The sequence below is a fragment of the Lygodium microphyllum genome, chromosome 13 (assembly GCF_053477565.2).
Source record: "Lygodium microphyllum isolate KBCC chromosome 13, Lygodium_microphyllum_v1.1.10, whole genome shotgun sequence".
NCBI lineage: Eukaryota > Viridiplantae > Streptophyta > Polypodiopsida > Schizaeales > Lygodiaceae > Lygodium > Lygodium microphyllum.
In genome coordinates, this window is record NC_141147.1 from 12,007,631 (window position 1) to 12,024,702 (window position 17,072).

The 17,072-nt window shown below is 39.3% G+C and overlaps 1 protein-coding gene across 1 annotated transcript; it reads left to right on the top strand.

The window, feature by feature from the left end:
• The first annotated feature begins 7,117 nt into the window (after positions 1–7,117).
• Positions 7,118–9,905, top strand: LOC148026343 (uncharacterized). Its single transcript, XM_087690761.1, has one exon. It carries the CDS (start codon positions 7,484–7,486, stop codon positions 8,651–8,653), a length of 1,170 nt encoding a protein of 389 aa, XP_087546887.1. The 5' UTR covers positions 7,118–7,483; the 3' UTR covers positions 8,654–9,905.
• The last annotated feature ends 7,167 nt before the right edge of the window (positions 9,906–17,072 follow it).

The window sequence follows — 17,072 nt, forward strand, 5'->3', positions numbered from 1 at the left end:
TGCCATGACCTCTTCCTCTACTAGTAGAGTAAAGCACCTGTTCAAAGTTATTCATGATTTTAGAAGCAAATGATTCCCAGCCAAGGTTCTTCTCCTCAAGTATTAACATAGAATTCAAGTCTACAAAATCATGGATATCATCCCTTGTATTCATAGATGACCTAAAGTTCTTGTATTCATCTCCAAGTTCATTGAAGCATGTATGCACAACATCATCACATCATCAACTACCATATTGATAGATCCAAGAGCTTCCACAATACGCTTGATCTTCAAGGCATAATCATTAATGGACATGTTTCCTATTTTCACTTGGTTTAGCTCTAGCTTGAGCTACAACTTTCAAGCCTTTGTGTTTACTTCAAAAAACCTTTCAAGATTCTTCCATGCAATAGAAGGGATTTCAAATTCCTATGAATAGCCCATCATGCTATTTGTGACATTGACAAACCACCAATACATGACTTTACTATGTGCATGTTCCCAATCTTTCTTAGCCTTTATTGGTTCTGCAATAGCATTTCACACAAGAACTTTGGGTGCTATTGCTATGTCTCCTTCATTGTAATTCCAAACACCTTTGCCCTTCATGAAATTTGTCATCCTAAACTTCCATATATGATAATTATTCTTATCAAGCTTCTCGCCAACAATTTGGTGAAAGTTGTCAAAAATTTTGACAAAATAAACAACTTGCAAAAAATTGCAATATGCAAGCAAGTCGGTACTAAGTGCAGCACAACTGAACAAGCAACCTTTTTCCACTAATTGCACAACAATAACTACAATCATGTGCGCTTATAAATGGTTGACATAGTTGAAACTATAGTATCCAAAAAACTAATGTGGAACCACTTGCAAGTCTAGAATGGAGGCTGAAATGACCTTAAATGCCAAAAAAATAACAGTGGGAAAGTCCAAAAAGGCTAATCTACAATATATACACTATTTTCCCTGCTCACCAAGTTTCACTGTAATTAGAGATTGTAGCCTTGCCAGCCTCAAGAGCCTTCTATGACTATAATCCAAGGCAAATCGAGAAAGGTGGAAGAGCTTCTTACCCATTGTTTGCGAGTTGTTTGCTTGCTTGATATTGTGCTCCAATGCCTTCACCTCAACCTTCAATCAAGCTCCACACAACCATGGGACGACTCTAATACCATGAAACCAAAGAAGAGGGGAGAGAGATGAAGGACCCAAGTGCATACACACAAAAGCAATGGAGACTTGAGCACATAGAGAGATAGGGCTGAAATCTTCTACTTCTTCTTCCACACAAAAGAACTATGTCTATAACATGATAAAAAACTAATTCATATGATCACTAAGTGTGAACCCACTAAGGAAAGAAGAGGTGGCACAATGAATGTGCCATAACCAAGGATGGACTACGTGGGTGTAGTCTAGTTGTAAGAGCACCGGTGTACCCTCATATTGATCAGCTAACATGCTAGCGAGTAATATCCTACCACATCACCAAGATGCATAGTGGATGCCAACTCATATAGATCTTGATATCTCAGCAAGAACCATGGCTAGGCTCATTCTGATCTATCCTACATTGTTACTAACACATTACTTAGAGTTGTTGGAAGACATAGTCCAAGCAACTTTTCTTCCTCAATTTCTAATTCACATGTGATTGGCAATGAAGGAACATATGATGAGTGAGGCTTTCCTCTCTTATATATTTTGCTCGCTTCTTAAGGCATGAAAAGTTTAAAAAAAAGCAATAAAAAAGATCCAATACTCTAACCTAGTGTAGGTGCATGTATGATCACATCACCTAGACATCCTCAAGTTATATATGTCAGCTATCCCTATCAAGACTAGTTCCATCTCTAAATCCCTAGTTCATTCTCCCACATCACAATTTAAAGTACATCAAGGGTAGAAAACCCTTGCAATTTCTAAATAAACTAATGACCTTGAATTTACCACACCATATGAACCCTTCCACCTATTGGGTCCTCAAGCATGTGACATACCTAGGAGTTTACTTGTTGGTGACTAAAATAGATCACTGTAAGGATACTTTGCAATACCAACAAGCCAACTTCAGATCTCTTATCTATGAAATGTATAAGTAAATTAACTTGGTTAATTTGATGAGGCCAAGTTTTCCTTCCATGGACAGTGTGGTTGGCTATATTCTACTTCAAGGTTATAGGAACTTACAGAAGTCAATGGAGCATCCTAAAAATGACGATACTCTAATTACTATATCAAGTCACTTCATGTACATATCTTTGATTGATTGAGGGAGAGATGACAAAATTTTCATTTTCTGGTACACCTAAAAGCACATGCCTCAACCATCAACCATTACCTCTTCTCACTTCCTTTAGCAACTCCATCCATTAACCATTAGCTCTTCATCAATTGTGCTTGTAGTGGTGCTATAAAAAACAAAAGAAAATCAAAGTCAAAGTAGCTAGCCCCAAAGGTAGTCAAAGCTAAGGTTAAAAGGAATCAATAGAGACCATCTTGAAAAAAGAAGTGGACCTTTATCAAAGGAAGCTAGTTGGAAGTTCAGGAAGGTATCGAAAATCATGGTAGTAATTGTTTCCAAATTTTAGAGATAATCTTAAGTATCATGAATATGCGGGTAGATGATCTTAATTAGCTTTTGTCATATCTTGTGCAAGATCATCTTAGGCACTAAGAATCTTTTGGCAAGCTATTTTCATTAAAGCATGGCATATCCTACAAAAATATTTTTTTGTAAAAACATAAGAGCATGCTTCACTCCCATGAAAATGGTAAAATATTTGAGAATTACATTGGATATTTAGGATTCTATTCACGTAAGCACATGAGATTAGCAAGTCATATAAATCCACGATAGGCTTGTTCATCATGTACTAGTCCATGCCAAAAATCTAAAAGCCAAGGGCATGTGAAAGAAAGGCTAAATGGACCGAGCGTTGAGGCAACCCACATGAGAAATCATGTGCATATAATATGTAAAATGAAGAGCACATCTCATTGTTGTGTGTATGATCTTTGAGCTCTTGCTTCTTTCTTCTCTCATTTCTTGCTTCCACTATAGTCAAAGGTTGTGAGAGAGAGAGAGAGAGAGAGAGAGAGAGAGAGAGAGAGAGAGAGAGAGAGAGAGAGTGTGTGTGTGTGTGTGTGTGTGTGCATGCGCACGTGCATGTGTGCATGAGGGACCAAGAAGGAGAAGCCTCTATTCACTCCTTGCTTCGCTTCTTTTTCTTCTCTTCCACCATGCCACATGTGGAGGTTGAGGTGGCCATCACATTCCTTGAGAGAAAGAGAGGAGGAGAGTGTGAGAGGGATTAGGAAGGAAAAGCTTCTTCTCCTCTTTTACTTATCTACTCTTCTTGATGGCATTGGAGGTAAGAACATATTAGCATCTTGAGAGCGTGGAGCAGGCATACCTTAACTCTAATGATAAAGATAAGTTTAGTGCATCTACAATTAACTTTGGACCTTCTTTGCTTTCTTGCATTCATGGGATTGAGTGGAGAGAGTATGGCTAGCTAGAGTAGAATTGGTTATGTGAGTGGTAGCTTGTGCCATTGAAGAAGAGTGGGGAAGCTCCTTGAGTGAATAAGACTTTTGTGAAAGTTCCATTGTTGTGTAGATGCAACATCTAAGAACTTAATCTCAGTAACCACCTCTACCTCATTTGCATAAAATAGGTTTAGCACATCTGACAACTCCCTATATCTATCCCACAAAAAGCATTCATGCTTTTTTTAATTTCATGGGGATGAAGAAAATAGTATGCACATATAACACTTTCCGTAGGACCTTACGTAATGCTTGAACTTTGCCTTACATGCAATTTGATGGAAATAGTAAAGATATGTAAACCAAACACTCACATATGAGGATGTCATCTAGAATAAAGTTGGTAGACCAAGGAAGTGAGTAAACCAGGTTGCCTTGATACATAACAATGCTCCCTAGATGGAATCCCTCTCAGCAAAAGAACCAACAATCTCAAAAAAACCCCTTCTACATATTGATATAGTGACACATTGGATTAAAATGTGATATGAACCACTTGGCAAGGTCTTCTTCCTCTAGGACAATGCCCCATGAAGGAGATATAAACCCTATCCATAAAGTACAAACCATAATGATGCTTAATTGAGAGAGAGAATGTTGCGAAAGCCTTAAACACACCATTTTCTCAAGGACCAAAGCTTCTTTGCACTTTTGGTTATGAATTCACAAGCTTTTATTCAAGTTCTTCTCTACCTCTTGCATGCCCAAGTCATCATGAACCACAACATCAAATTCAAAATCCATGGAGTCCACAATTGTCTTCTGAGCCTTGCCTCCATATCTAGCTTCTTTGACATCCAATAGGTCTCATAAGGGCAATAAAGACCATGCTGGCCCACTATCAATCATTTGCTTCCCACTTAAATCAACCTCTTGCACTCTTCTTGATCTAGAATTACCTTAAGCACAACAAATAAAGGTATAACATAAATGAATGTACCTATAAATATAAAACAAAAGATCTAAATGTGCACGTTGGCATGTGCAAACACAAACGCACAACATGAATGTGGGGGATTTTTACTATATATTGATATAATTCTAACTTTTTCTAAGATAAACTTATGGTAGATCAAATTTCCAAACGTTTTTTTAACATTATAGATCATCTACCACTATATAAAACATACAATATATAACTACTTTACCCTACCAATATTTAGGGAGTCCTACTTACTATAAATCTACATAAGTTGACATTTTTTGGGCATGTGCAATGTTATTTTGCAGTACAAATGAAATACCAAAGCTTTATGACACCTTTATAGTTTGTTACACATGGTTTGTTTTTCTTCTTGATTTAAGCATTCTATAACACATGTTGTCTCAATTTGTGTAGAGTTTTTATTTTGAATAGTGCGTTATAATGTTCATTATTGTTTGCTTGTCTTTGTATTTTCCCCCTTTAGTATTGGGCATGTAGATGTATGCTTGAGAAACTTGTGAATTCAAGAATATATGATTCTTCTTCAAACCTAAAAAATGACACTTTTGTGCCATGTTTGAGATACTCCTGTAGTACTTACAAGCACACACTTTGAAATTGAACGTAGACATATAACGTAAAAGAAGTTTATTCTTTGACTAAACCTTATACAATGATACTCGAAGAACATATAACCCTATGCTTTTGAAAGGGATGAGCTTACTTTACTCACACACAAAAACTCATACAAAGAAACAATCTTTGATCTTAAAATACTCATTTGAAGGTTTATCAATGGTTGCCATTTTTAATTGTTTAATACTAAAGTAATATGTGCCTCAACACCCTTCATTCCTTTTCCCTTGTTCAAGATCCATATCCTTAAAGATTTCACAAAAGTTGGAGTTCTAGGGGAACTCTTTTTGAATTAGGAGATGTGGGGACAAGTGATTCCAAGTTAGTCTTTAGCAATCATAGAGTTCAAGTATGTATTGTAAAGCCCGCCTTTTTTGCCAATATTTGTGACCTTGTGGACATCATCATTCATGACAATATTTTTTTAGAACCCATAAAGAACCTTCAACTTAATAATGTTTGGAAAGCTTGGATTGGCATTTCACATAAATAGTAGGACAATGTCACACAAATAAGAGTTGGGTTGCACCGAGGGCTAATTTGGCCCGCGGGGAGGGGGGGGGGGAGAGGAATGTTGTTCCCTCAAGTAACCTTGTGGTTACACCATGTGCTTGTAGGGAGACGGGGGTTACCTTGACTTTGATCTTCCCTCGTTAGCACCTAACTCCATGCTAGTGGGTTGAAGAGGAGAGAGAGTCTCTCATTGGCTATTGTCATGCACGCTCACCATGTCCAACCGATGGATGAATTCTGACCACACACGAAACTCACATGATCCTTTGCACATGTTTTTGCCATTGTTCTTGTGGGGAGAGGCTTAATGCTAGGATATACCCTGATAGCATTTAAAAAGCCGAGTCACCCCAAGGTGAGTGGGAAAATCGCTAAAACTCATGTGCTGCTCACATTTAGGTTGCACATGGGTCGGAGGAAAAATGATATTGAAGATAGGAATTAATTATGATGTAGAAACTACATGGCAAAATGGATAGAGAGCACACAACAAATATGAGAACAAAAATTGCTTTAATTTCAAACGAACTAATACAAAGATGGCTCTATCCACCCATGCGCTTGCACTATGAAGCTTATATAGTGATCTCTAGACAAATGATAGACAAAGAGTTAAGGATAGCTAGAAGGACTCTAAGTAGGTAAAAGATAGATTGACAATGACTTTGGAGGAGTTTTCCTTTAATAGCATGGGAAGGTAGTCTAGTCGGCCTATTCGACTATAGTATGAACCTTCCCTACTTGGCTAGGGAATATTCTCTTTACTATTGGGCCGGAGGCATTGCCCCTAGATCCTCATCCAAGGGGGGTCACTAGCGGTTCCCTAAGACTCCTCAACCTAGGGGTCCCTGATAACTCTTACACCCTGCAACTTGATACATTGTATCTTAAGTTGCTACCAACATTACTACTCTATCTAACCCAAAGACTAGATCACAAAGGCCACCTTTTTGCCTTCTAATCACTTAGACCTCATTTAACATACAAGTTAGGGCGCAACCAATGTCCATGTTCACACATGGCTTCTCCTCATAATGGGGACCTTACAACGTAGAGCACCATGGATCATTGGTAGCACCTTACGAGAGTGGAGCACTGAGCAGATCTAACATACGGTGCGAATGAGCACCATTTGGTGGTAACGTTGAAAAAGAAACTTGGCATGTTAATGTTCATGGCTTTAAGCAATGTGAGACCAACGATGATTTTCACCCTGCTAGCACTAGATTAGCACCTTGTTTTTCATAGGTGCTAGTAGACAAGTATGGGGTGAAGGTCTTCCCATTGACCATGCACCCCCCTAGTGTGACAGAGGGACTACCCTTGTGAATTCTAGGTGCAAAGCAGTCCCTTAACCCACTAAAATGGGCTCATCTTTTATCAACTTGAAGTTTTAAAAAAATCATGCTTGTGAATAACCGCCAAAGCCTCTCGATGATTATAAAAGAAAAAAGCAGGAAGCTACAGGATTGTTGATTTAGAGGGAAAATAAGTTATATAGTTGAACGTTCGTCGGTGTATTTTGCTAGGCGAGATCTGATGCAGGACAGTGGCAACTTGCAAGTTGCAACTTCGCAAGATGGGTTCCGTGAGGCGGTAGAATCAAGACACGGGATCTGCGGTTGGCTTGTTCGGCGTGCTGTCTCTGCTCCGGAGGAGCTCGCATGGTCCTGAGAGGTAGCTAAAAGTTCTAACACAGAGAGAAGGGGCCAATCAACACCATCATCGCCGTTAACACCACCATCACCATCACCATCACCATCAGCAGCAGCAGCAGCAGCAGCAGTAGGAGCAGCAGGAGCAGGAGCACGAGGAGCAGCAGCAATAATGAGTTATTATTAATCCATTTACCATCCTCCATATCCAATCATGGGCAAGAGGTCTCACCAGCAGCAGCCGCCTCCTCCCCCACCCCTGCCCCCTCGCAACGCCGCCCGCCGTCGCCTCCCCCTCCCCCTGCGCCCGTCTGCCCACCCTGCATGCTCCCTCCCCATCCTCCTCCCCACCCTCTTCCTCCTCTCCATCGCCTCCCTGCTCTACACCCACTGGCAAACCCTAGCCTACACCCTCCGCCCCCTCTGGGACTCCCCGCCTCGCCCCTTCCGCCACATCCCCCACTTCTACGCTCCCGGTATCCCCATCCCCGACCTCTGCGCCCTCCATGGATGGACCGCCCGCCAGTCCCCCCGCCGTGTCTTCGACGCCATCATCTTCAACAACGAGCTCGACCTTCTCGAGATCCGATGGCACGAGCTTATGCCTGTTGTCACCAAGTTCGTGCTCGTCGAATCGAACACCACCTTCACAGGACAAGGTAAACCCCTGTGGTTTTCTGAGAACTCAGCAAGGTTTGATTTTGCTGAGCCGCATATCGTGTACAAGAAGATGGCTGGGCGTGCTCTCCGGAGTGGGGAGGACCCCTTTTCACTGGAATACATGCAGAGAATTGCTATGGATAAGGTGCTAGAAAAGGCAGGTATCCTCGAAGGCGATTTGCTGATCATGGCAGATGTGGATGAAATCCCAAGCATGCACACCATTGACCTCCTCCGATGGTGCGACGGCATACCGCCTGTGATGCATCTGGAGATGAGCAATTACTTGTATTCTTATGAGTTTATGGTAGACAAAGGGAGCTGGAGGTCCAGTGTGCACTTGTATCACCCCGGAGTTACAGAGTATGACCATGGAAGGCAGACAGACGTTATATTGGCAGATGCTGGGTGGCATTGCAGCTTCTGCTTCCGGTATGTGAAAGACGTTGTGTTCAAAATGTTGGCTTATAGTCATGCTGACAGAGTGAAGTCAGCTAGTTTCTTGGATCACAAGAGGGTGCAGGACATAATATGCAAAGGAACAGACCTGTTTGACATGCTGCCAGAGGCTTATTCATTCAGGGAACTCATTTCCAAGCTGGGCCCCGTGCCAAAGACCTACACAGCTGTCAATCTTCCATCTTTTCTTCTCAGGAACCACGAAAGGTTCAAGTTTCTTCTCCCAGGAAACTGTATCCGGGAATTGCCAGACAGTTCATCATAATTCGGGAATTGCCGGACAGTTCTTCTCAGGAACCATGAAAGGTTCAAGTTTCTTCTCCCAGGCAACTGTATCCGGGAATTGCTGGACAGTTCATCATAATTCGGGCCTCTTTCTCTAGGCTACCTGTACAGTGAGTGCTGCGATGTTCTTGATCTTATCCTGCAAATCTCCTTTAGTAACTCAGGCTGCTGGTGTGTTCAAGGGATGATTATTTTTCATACAGAGCTTGTGTTGCGAAATTTGCATCCATGATCTGCATTCTCAGATGGGGTACATCAAACTTACTTGGAAGCAGGATATGCTGAATCTTAAGGTAAAAGATTAATTGTAACTTGGGAGATGCTCAATCTAACGTTTTAAGGATTAACATATCAACAGGTTGAATTCGTACAGTCAAGCACCCAGATAAGGCATTCTCATTCTACATGACCATGGATGCCATTGTCACTGCCAACATTTGGAGGACTTGGTCTATACACATACATCTTTGTGTAAACTGAGGAGGATAGACACATCATAATGGTCTGCTGATACACAATGAAGATCTGCAATTATCTTTCATTTGGGTGACCCAAGTGGTTGCATTGGAGCCACATAAGGCTAGGGCAGGACATGGTCCAAGAGCAAAATAAACCAATGCTAAGGTGGAAGTTGGTGAGGCTCCCTTTAGGATTGGAGAACAATCTTATGAAGTTTTGAGAGACTATGATTGAGGGTCGCTGACGGTCCAGCAAAAGAATAAAGAACTTTACAGATTTGAGCTACAAGTATAAGCATTCCATTGACTTCAGAACCATACAGTGCCATAGACAAGTTTAGAGCTTGTTGAAAGTTGAAAGTATCTATCCAAGAAGTGAGCTTTAGCATTAATTAGTGCTTCTTTCATAACATTGTTTGTGCCTAATGTAGGCATGCTTCCATAGCTAGATTTTGCAGATTTGTTCCATTTATATATTCTAAACAATGTTTTTCATAAACATTTGATGGGATGAAAGATCGAGTGATCACAAAATAAGGAGAGCCTTCAACCTAAATTGGCTGCGGGTTTTTACCCTGGACGGGATGCTGCCATATTTTCTAACATTGCATATAACAATATAAATCAAAATTGCAAAATGTTTATATATGCAAGTATGTGAAATTAAGCTTAAAGAATGTCATCGAAGAAGCATTAATTATTGCTTATACCTTGCTTCTTGGACACTTGCTTTCAACTTTAGTTTGGTCCCATGTTTGTCTCATCCTAAATCATAGTAAACAAGTTTGGAATTTATGTGGCGCTCAACTTTGTGAAGTTTTATATTCTTTCTTGGAGGCTTTCATATATTCTCTCAAATTTTTTAAAAGATTGCTCCCATATGTTCTTCTTTTGCTTCATATGAGTTTGGGTTTTCTATTTGGTAAATCATGGCCCATCTTAAAGCTTTGATCTTAGTTGAGTAGTAGGTTTTTATGGGGGTGGGGAGGGGCAATGGCGGCCAATTAGTTACAAGCAAAGGGATGTCTTTAATAAGTTACAACTAAGTGTGCTTGTTATATTTGGGAAAAAAACCTGGATATTTTTAGAAACATAAATTTTTTGGATTCATTCTTATGATTATAGGCAAAGTGCACAACTAGAAAGGAAAATATTACTAAATATAGCTAGTATATAGCTAAAGTAGTCATAGTTGGGGCTTGGATGCAACAAGAACAAGCTCAAGTTCCACAACTAAAAAAGGCAAGTAGTATGGAGTGTAAGATAAAGTAGTCCTAGTTGGGGATGCATACATTTATTGGGGATAGAACCTCCATAAAGAGTGCTTTATACTCCTAAGTTTGTTCACACAATCACTATATTAGTATGGTAGTAAATCTCCCTTGGGAGTGATAATTGAACAAGTAATTTGGTGATACATGCATATGATAATCACACAAGACTAATTTATATGCAAAAAGGAGTAAGCCTAACGATTTGTGAAAACTTCAATGTTATCATGAGACGAAGCCTCTGTGAATGGATTTGCAGTGTTGTTTAATATTTGTACATAGGCTATGTGGATCTTTGTTGTAAGGAGTCTCTCTAGACTCCTCCATGGAGAGATTAGAGTGTCTTGGAGAGACCAACCAACATTGGATATATTTGATTTTTTGTGAAATCTAGAGATTTACTTGCCTACCCTTTGCCGCTATACTTTGTCATTAAGTTGATTATACGAAAGCAAGCTTGTCTTTTGTCACTATTTATGACATTTATGAATGGAGAAACACAATAAAAGAAAAAATGAGATTGTTGAAAGCTAGAACAACATAATACAATGATAATGTAGCTCAATGCCCTTTAATTGTAAAATTGGGTTCAAGTTCGATGTTGATTAAACTTCCCTCCCGTTGAAATACGGCCCAAGGTGCATAGTGCCATGCAAATAGCAAAAGTCAACTTAATTGCTTCTCAATGCTTTGGACTCTTGTAAATGGCATATATTGTCCAAAGAATAGGGTCTACATAATAGTACTACAGGGATAGAAGATATAATGAGTCCATAATCCGTACCTTGTGAAAGATAGGAACTGTGCAATGACAATATTGGTAATTAGCAAAGATTACGAACATAGGAAGAGAAGACACAAAGTAGCTAACCTTGTCAATAGCACCTAATATGGTGAGGACTACACAATGTTATCCTCACAGAAGTTGGAGTAGTGGGTTATTATTAATGGGTTTTCTTGAATTACCCTTGCACTTACATTGCTTTGTAAGTTGGGGGTCATGCAATGATTTCTCACGACAGTGAGATAAGAGGACATAATGTCTTCTTGTAGCATACCTTGTATTTGACTAGTCTTTTTGCCTTTTGATGAAGATAGGGATAATGCAATGTTGTGGGTACATGTATGTGATGTTACATGCCATGATTTATTGTACTTGCATGGAAATTCTCATAATCTAAAGATAAGAACCACACTATAATAACAAAGTTGTGATGTGTGAGGTGATGATTTTTTAGAGTTGTATCTTTGTTTCAATGGTTGCGATAGAGTTGAAGATAGAGTTCAAGTAGTGTTATCATGTTTGAGATGTTGTGGTTGAATGATGGACATTGAGATGGAATTGCTTCTTAGTAAAGATGTTTCTACCTGGATATGGATGGTTGAGATTGTGACTTTGAAAGATATATAATAAAAAACGAATTTGTAATGTGATTATTCCTACCTTGTAGTTACCCTTGCGTCTTGTCTTCATGGCTTCCACCCACCACCCAATTACTATCCTCTACAGTGTACATCACCACCTAGATGAGAGGTCAAATGTGTGAGGAAGGTGTGTCTTTATGGTGGCATGAAAACTAGTGGGGCTTTGGTTGTTTAGGTAATACTTGTGACCGGTCTTCCGATAGAGAGTGAAATCCTTAACATGCACAGTGCATAAAGATGGGCACAAGAGAGAATCCAATTAGAAGAGAGATCATATGCTATGTTTAACTTGGTCTAGGGTTAGGTATCAAATGAAGGATATCAAGAGGAAGGAGAATTTTTGGATGAAGTGGAAGTATCTTGAAAGTCTCGATTGGAGTCTGCTTAAATTTTTCTAATCAAAGGAAGCTACTTTGGGAAAGATTGCTTTCACTATTTACGTGTCACACTTAAAGGTGTGGAATAAGCACTATGTAATGGGCTAATAAATGAAGGCTTTTATATACTTCTCATAGTGTGGCAGGGCCTAATTAAATGATTGAGCATGCCAAGTGCATGTGTAGAAAGCAGGTGGATGGTCATCATGATGATGCTATCTGATAGTAGATAGATGGACCCAATTAATCGGGTGCTTTCCAAAAGGGCATAATAGGAACATAGCTGAGTGTTGAGTATCTAGTGTTTTGTGTTATAAATCCTGTTTGGCACTATTTTAAGGGGTCTAAGTTGAGATTATACCTTATGGGTAAAGGGGTCAAGTCAAGCTTCCCCTCGTGTCTCACTCCCTTTGAACTAAGTCTCGCTCTCAATTTGGATTGATTACAATATGATCTTCATGTCTGGACATACTAGAATATTGATAGAGGTTGTTAGGTCTTAGATCCCTTCGGTCAATCCTCGTGGGTCGAGGCTAGATGTTTTGCTATGGGGTAGACTCGAATACCACCTAATCAATTAAGTCCATGAATCTTAAGGGATATGGATGGTGTTTCTTAGGAGATGTATCCAATTGACTATCAAATATCCTCACCCTTGGTTCATAGGTATGTTATGTATGGTACCAAAGCAAAATTGTTGAGGGACTCACAAATGCAGTGGAACTTGTCTTGGTAAATCATCCTTCAAAATTGGATACCTAGGTTTCTTGAGATAAGGACATCTCAATTTCTCTAAGTGGAAGAGAGTGTAATATATTCCCAAAGAGAGGACTCATGATTTCTCTAAGGGGAAGAGTGTGTGATATACTTCCCATGAGAGAACTTACACGAGGATCCGCTTATGAAGACATTATTCTAGCATACACAAATGCTTCAAACATTGGCATAACATGTGGGCCCACATTTTGAAACTTTAATTATGCTTGATAAATTAATGGATTACTTAATTAATTATTAGTAAGTTAGATGGCAACCAAGTTAGTGAACTAAGCTAGTTAATTAAACAAATTAACTAGATTAGTAGGTTAGTTAGACAAACTAATTAACTAAGATAGCAACTAAACTTGTTATTAAAAAAAAAAAGAGAGAATTAACATGGTTAAGGGGGACCATTTTTTTTTTTTGGGGGGGGGGGGGGGGTGCAGCTTGCTACAATCCATTGTCTCCAAGATACCTTTACCCCATCATTTGTACACCAACAACCCCCCCCCCCCCCCCCCCCCCCCCCCCCCCCCCCCCCCCACCCATCCCCAATTGGCTTCACTTCTTGTCATCCATGCTCCCTCTCATACCTACCCTCCCCTCTTGGTGTCTTTTGTAGTGGTCACCCTCCTTCTTTATTCTTGAATTACCTTTCTCCAACTCTAGTCAGAATGTTGTACCTTCCTCCCCGCCATGTTGCAATGACCAATTGTTATTGCTCCCCTCTCCTTCTCTTTAAGGCTATCATTAGCAATTGGGGGGAACCTAAAAGCTCCACCAATCTCTCCCCTCCATCACTATCAACCCAACAATTGTAAGTGCATCGATACAATCCCCTTCTCCCTATCCCCTCCCCAACATCACTATTAACTCGACAATTGTAAGGCCACCAATGAAACCCCCACATCGTTATTAACATGTCAACTATAAGCCCACCAATAACCCCCCCTCCCCCCATGTCTTGTAGATGCCTTGGGCTAGCTCATCAAGACTAAACCACCACCCCATCCCCCCCAAAAAAAAGAAAATAATCATTCCCCTCCTTAGCATTGATAGACTTTGCCCTTCCCTTCTTGTGGAAATATCACAATTTCCTAGCATGCATTCTTATCTCCACGCTTGCCCATGTGATTATCATGTCTATCTCCCCATAACAGCTCATAATAATATCCTAATAAAAAATTTAATTAATCTCCATTTCCCAACCTTTATAAGGCATCTTTCCCCTTGGGGAACCACCTTATGGAAAAATGACGTTGAGAGGTGAATGGAGAGAGAGAGAGAGAGAGAGAGAGAGAGAGAGAGAGAGAGAGAGAGAGAGAGAGAGAGAGAGAGAGAGAGAGAGAGAGAGAGAGAGAGAGAGAGAGAGAGAGAGAGAGAGAGAGAGAGAGAGAGAGAGAAGGTAAAAGATAAGTGCACCTGATGATTTTTATTTTGTAGATAGGTGGGTGAATATTTGGTTGATCAATGGTGAAGAGTTTAGAAAATTGGGTGAATTTTAAGAGAAATTCCATTTTGAGCTATTTTTTGGCAAATTTTAGGCCAAACTATGTATATTCTTATATGCGTGGGCTATTTTTCAAGCTTTCATGTCCAAAAATTTAGCTCAGTGGACCAAGAAAATCTCCAAACAATAGCCTTTGGACTAAAATTCACCCCTAATTTTTACCTTAGAAAATGTGTGTGTGTGTGTGTGTAGAGAGAGAGAGAGAGAGAGAGAGAGAGAGAGAGAGAGAGAGAGAGAGAGAGAGAGAGAGAGAGAGAGAGAGAGAGAGAGAGAGAGAGAGAGAGAGAGAGAGAGAGAGAGAGAGAGAGAGAGAGAAGAAGGTAAGACAATGGATGCAAAGATAGGAGTTAAAGTCACATGTTCTATGACCACCCATTTCTTCTCTACTTGTATCTTTTATTCCTTTCCACCATTACAACACCATGAAGACATGCATGGAACCATCGATTAATGCAACTGGAAATTCATGCATGCAAATGTCACCTTGGAATCCAAGTTTTCTCTTGTTATTTCATTTAAAAATAAAATTAAATAAGAAACTATATAGAATTACCATTGTTAAAAATATTAAATTAAGATATGGGTAAAAAGGCTAAAGTTAGTAGGCATAACTGGCATCATTTTAGGACTTTAAAGTGTTTCTAACATGATTTTTTCTTTTCCTTGACTAAAGAGGGGAGGGTTTAAATGATTGTAAACTAATCTAGAGGATAATAATAAAGGATTACTTTTACAGAAGATAAGAAAAGTATGAAACAACATAGTGGAATTCAAGGAATGTTAATTTACTTAGAACGATGCCATACCCGAATAGGGAAAGAAAAGTAAATCTAGCATGCCAAAGTACATCGCATTATTAAAACAAAATCCTTGTTGAAAGGAAAGTAATTACCCTATGTAAACCATAGCCTAGGGCTTGGTACACCTCAAGCTAAAGACACCTCTTGTCAAGGTCATCACTAGTAGTAAGAATACGTAGTGAGAAGTGTAGAAGATAGGCTCTTAGATATAACAAAAGGATTGGGTGCTAAGTATGACAAGGATCTAAGAGTACTTGAATATCTTTGAAACCTTGTAAAGTAAACCTTCAGGTCTCTAGGAGTGGTTGCAATCAAAGGGTAGTGCTATGAGAGAATAACAATACTAGTAAAACAAGACTTGTGATTTCGCTTACTTTTTGAGTAGCAAGGGGTATTAAAGTATATGAAATTGTATTTAGTACTTTAGGGGTGTATTATAAGCATTGAAGATAGGGAGAAATAAAGAGTTTATGGAGATGTGCTTTCATAAATGGCATTTATTATCCAAAGAATAGGGGTTTACAAATAGTATGATAGGGATAGATGCAATAGAAGATATAATGAATTCATATGTCATACCTTGTGAAATAAATTATGCAATGATAACATTGGTAATTAGCAAAGATTGCACGTATATAGATGCACCTAATAGGGTGAGGGCTACACAATATTATCCTCATAGAAGAGTTGGACTAGTGAGGTATTAATGAACTAATGTTTTTCCAAATTTCCCCTACACTTACAATGTTTTCTAAGTTAGAGATCATGTAATGATTTCATTAGGGTATTGAGATAAGAGGATGTGATGTCTTCTCATGGCATACCTTTGCTTGACTAATCTTGTTGCCTTAATGAAGATAGGGATCATGCAATGCTATGAGCGCATGGATGTGATATTACATGCCATGGTGCATTATACCTATATGGAAAGTCCTATCATCTAAAGATAAGGAACATGCTACAATAATAAAGCCGTGATAGCTATGAGTTGATGTTTTTTAAGAGTTGTATCTTTGTTTCAATGGTTGTGATGTAGTTGAAGATAGAGTTCAAGTAGTGGTATCATGTTTGAGATGTTGTGGTTGAATGATAGATATTGAGATGAACTTTCTTCTTGGTAAAGATGTTTTTGCTTGGATATGGTTGGTTGAGATTGTGATTGAAAGATGTATTGTAAAAAGGGATGTTGTGATGTGATTATTACATGCTTGTACTCAATTTGTTAAGTCTTGATGTCACTTCTTCCATCTAATTGGTTATTACCCTCTAGAGTGTACATTGCCACCTAGATGAGAGGTGAAACATGCAAGGAAGGTTCACCCTCATGGTGGCATGAGAATTCTAGAGTGTACATTGCCACCTAGATGAGAGGTGAAACATGAAAGGAAGGTTCACCCTTATGGTGGCATGAGAATAGTGGGGCTCTCGTTGTTTAGATAGTACTCATTTCCTAATAGGCAAAGAAATCTTTGATGGGCATGGTGCACAGTGCTGGGCACTAGAGATAGTTTGATAGAACATGAGGGTCATATGGTGTGTTCAACTTAGTCTAGGGTCAGGGTGTATCAAGTGAAGGATACCAAGAATTTTTGGATGAAGTGGAAGTATCCTGATATTCTTGGGTGGAGACTAGTTAAATTATTCCAATCAAAGAAAGTTACTTTGGGAAAGTTTTTTTTCACTATTTTTGTGTTGTGCTTAAAGAAGCCATGAAACAAACACTGTGCAATGGGCTAATAAATGAAGCTATTTGTATATGTCTCATAGTGTGGTAGGGCCTAATTAAATGACTGAGCATG

Coding starts and splice junctions, on each gene's coding strand:
- LOC148026343 (XM_087690761.1), top strand. CDS start 7,484: ATGGGCAAGAGGTCTCACCAGCAGCAGCCGCCTCCTCCCCCACCCCTG.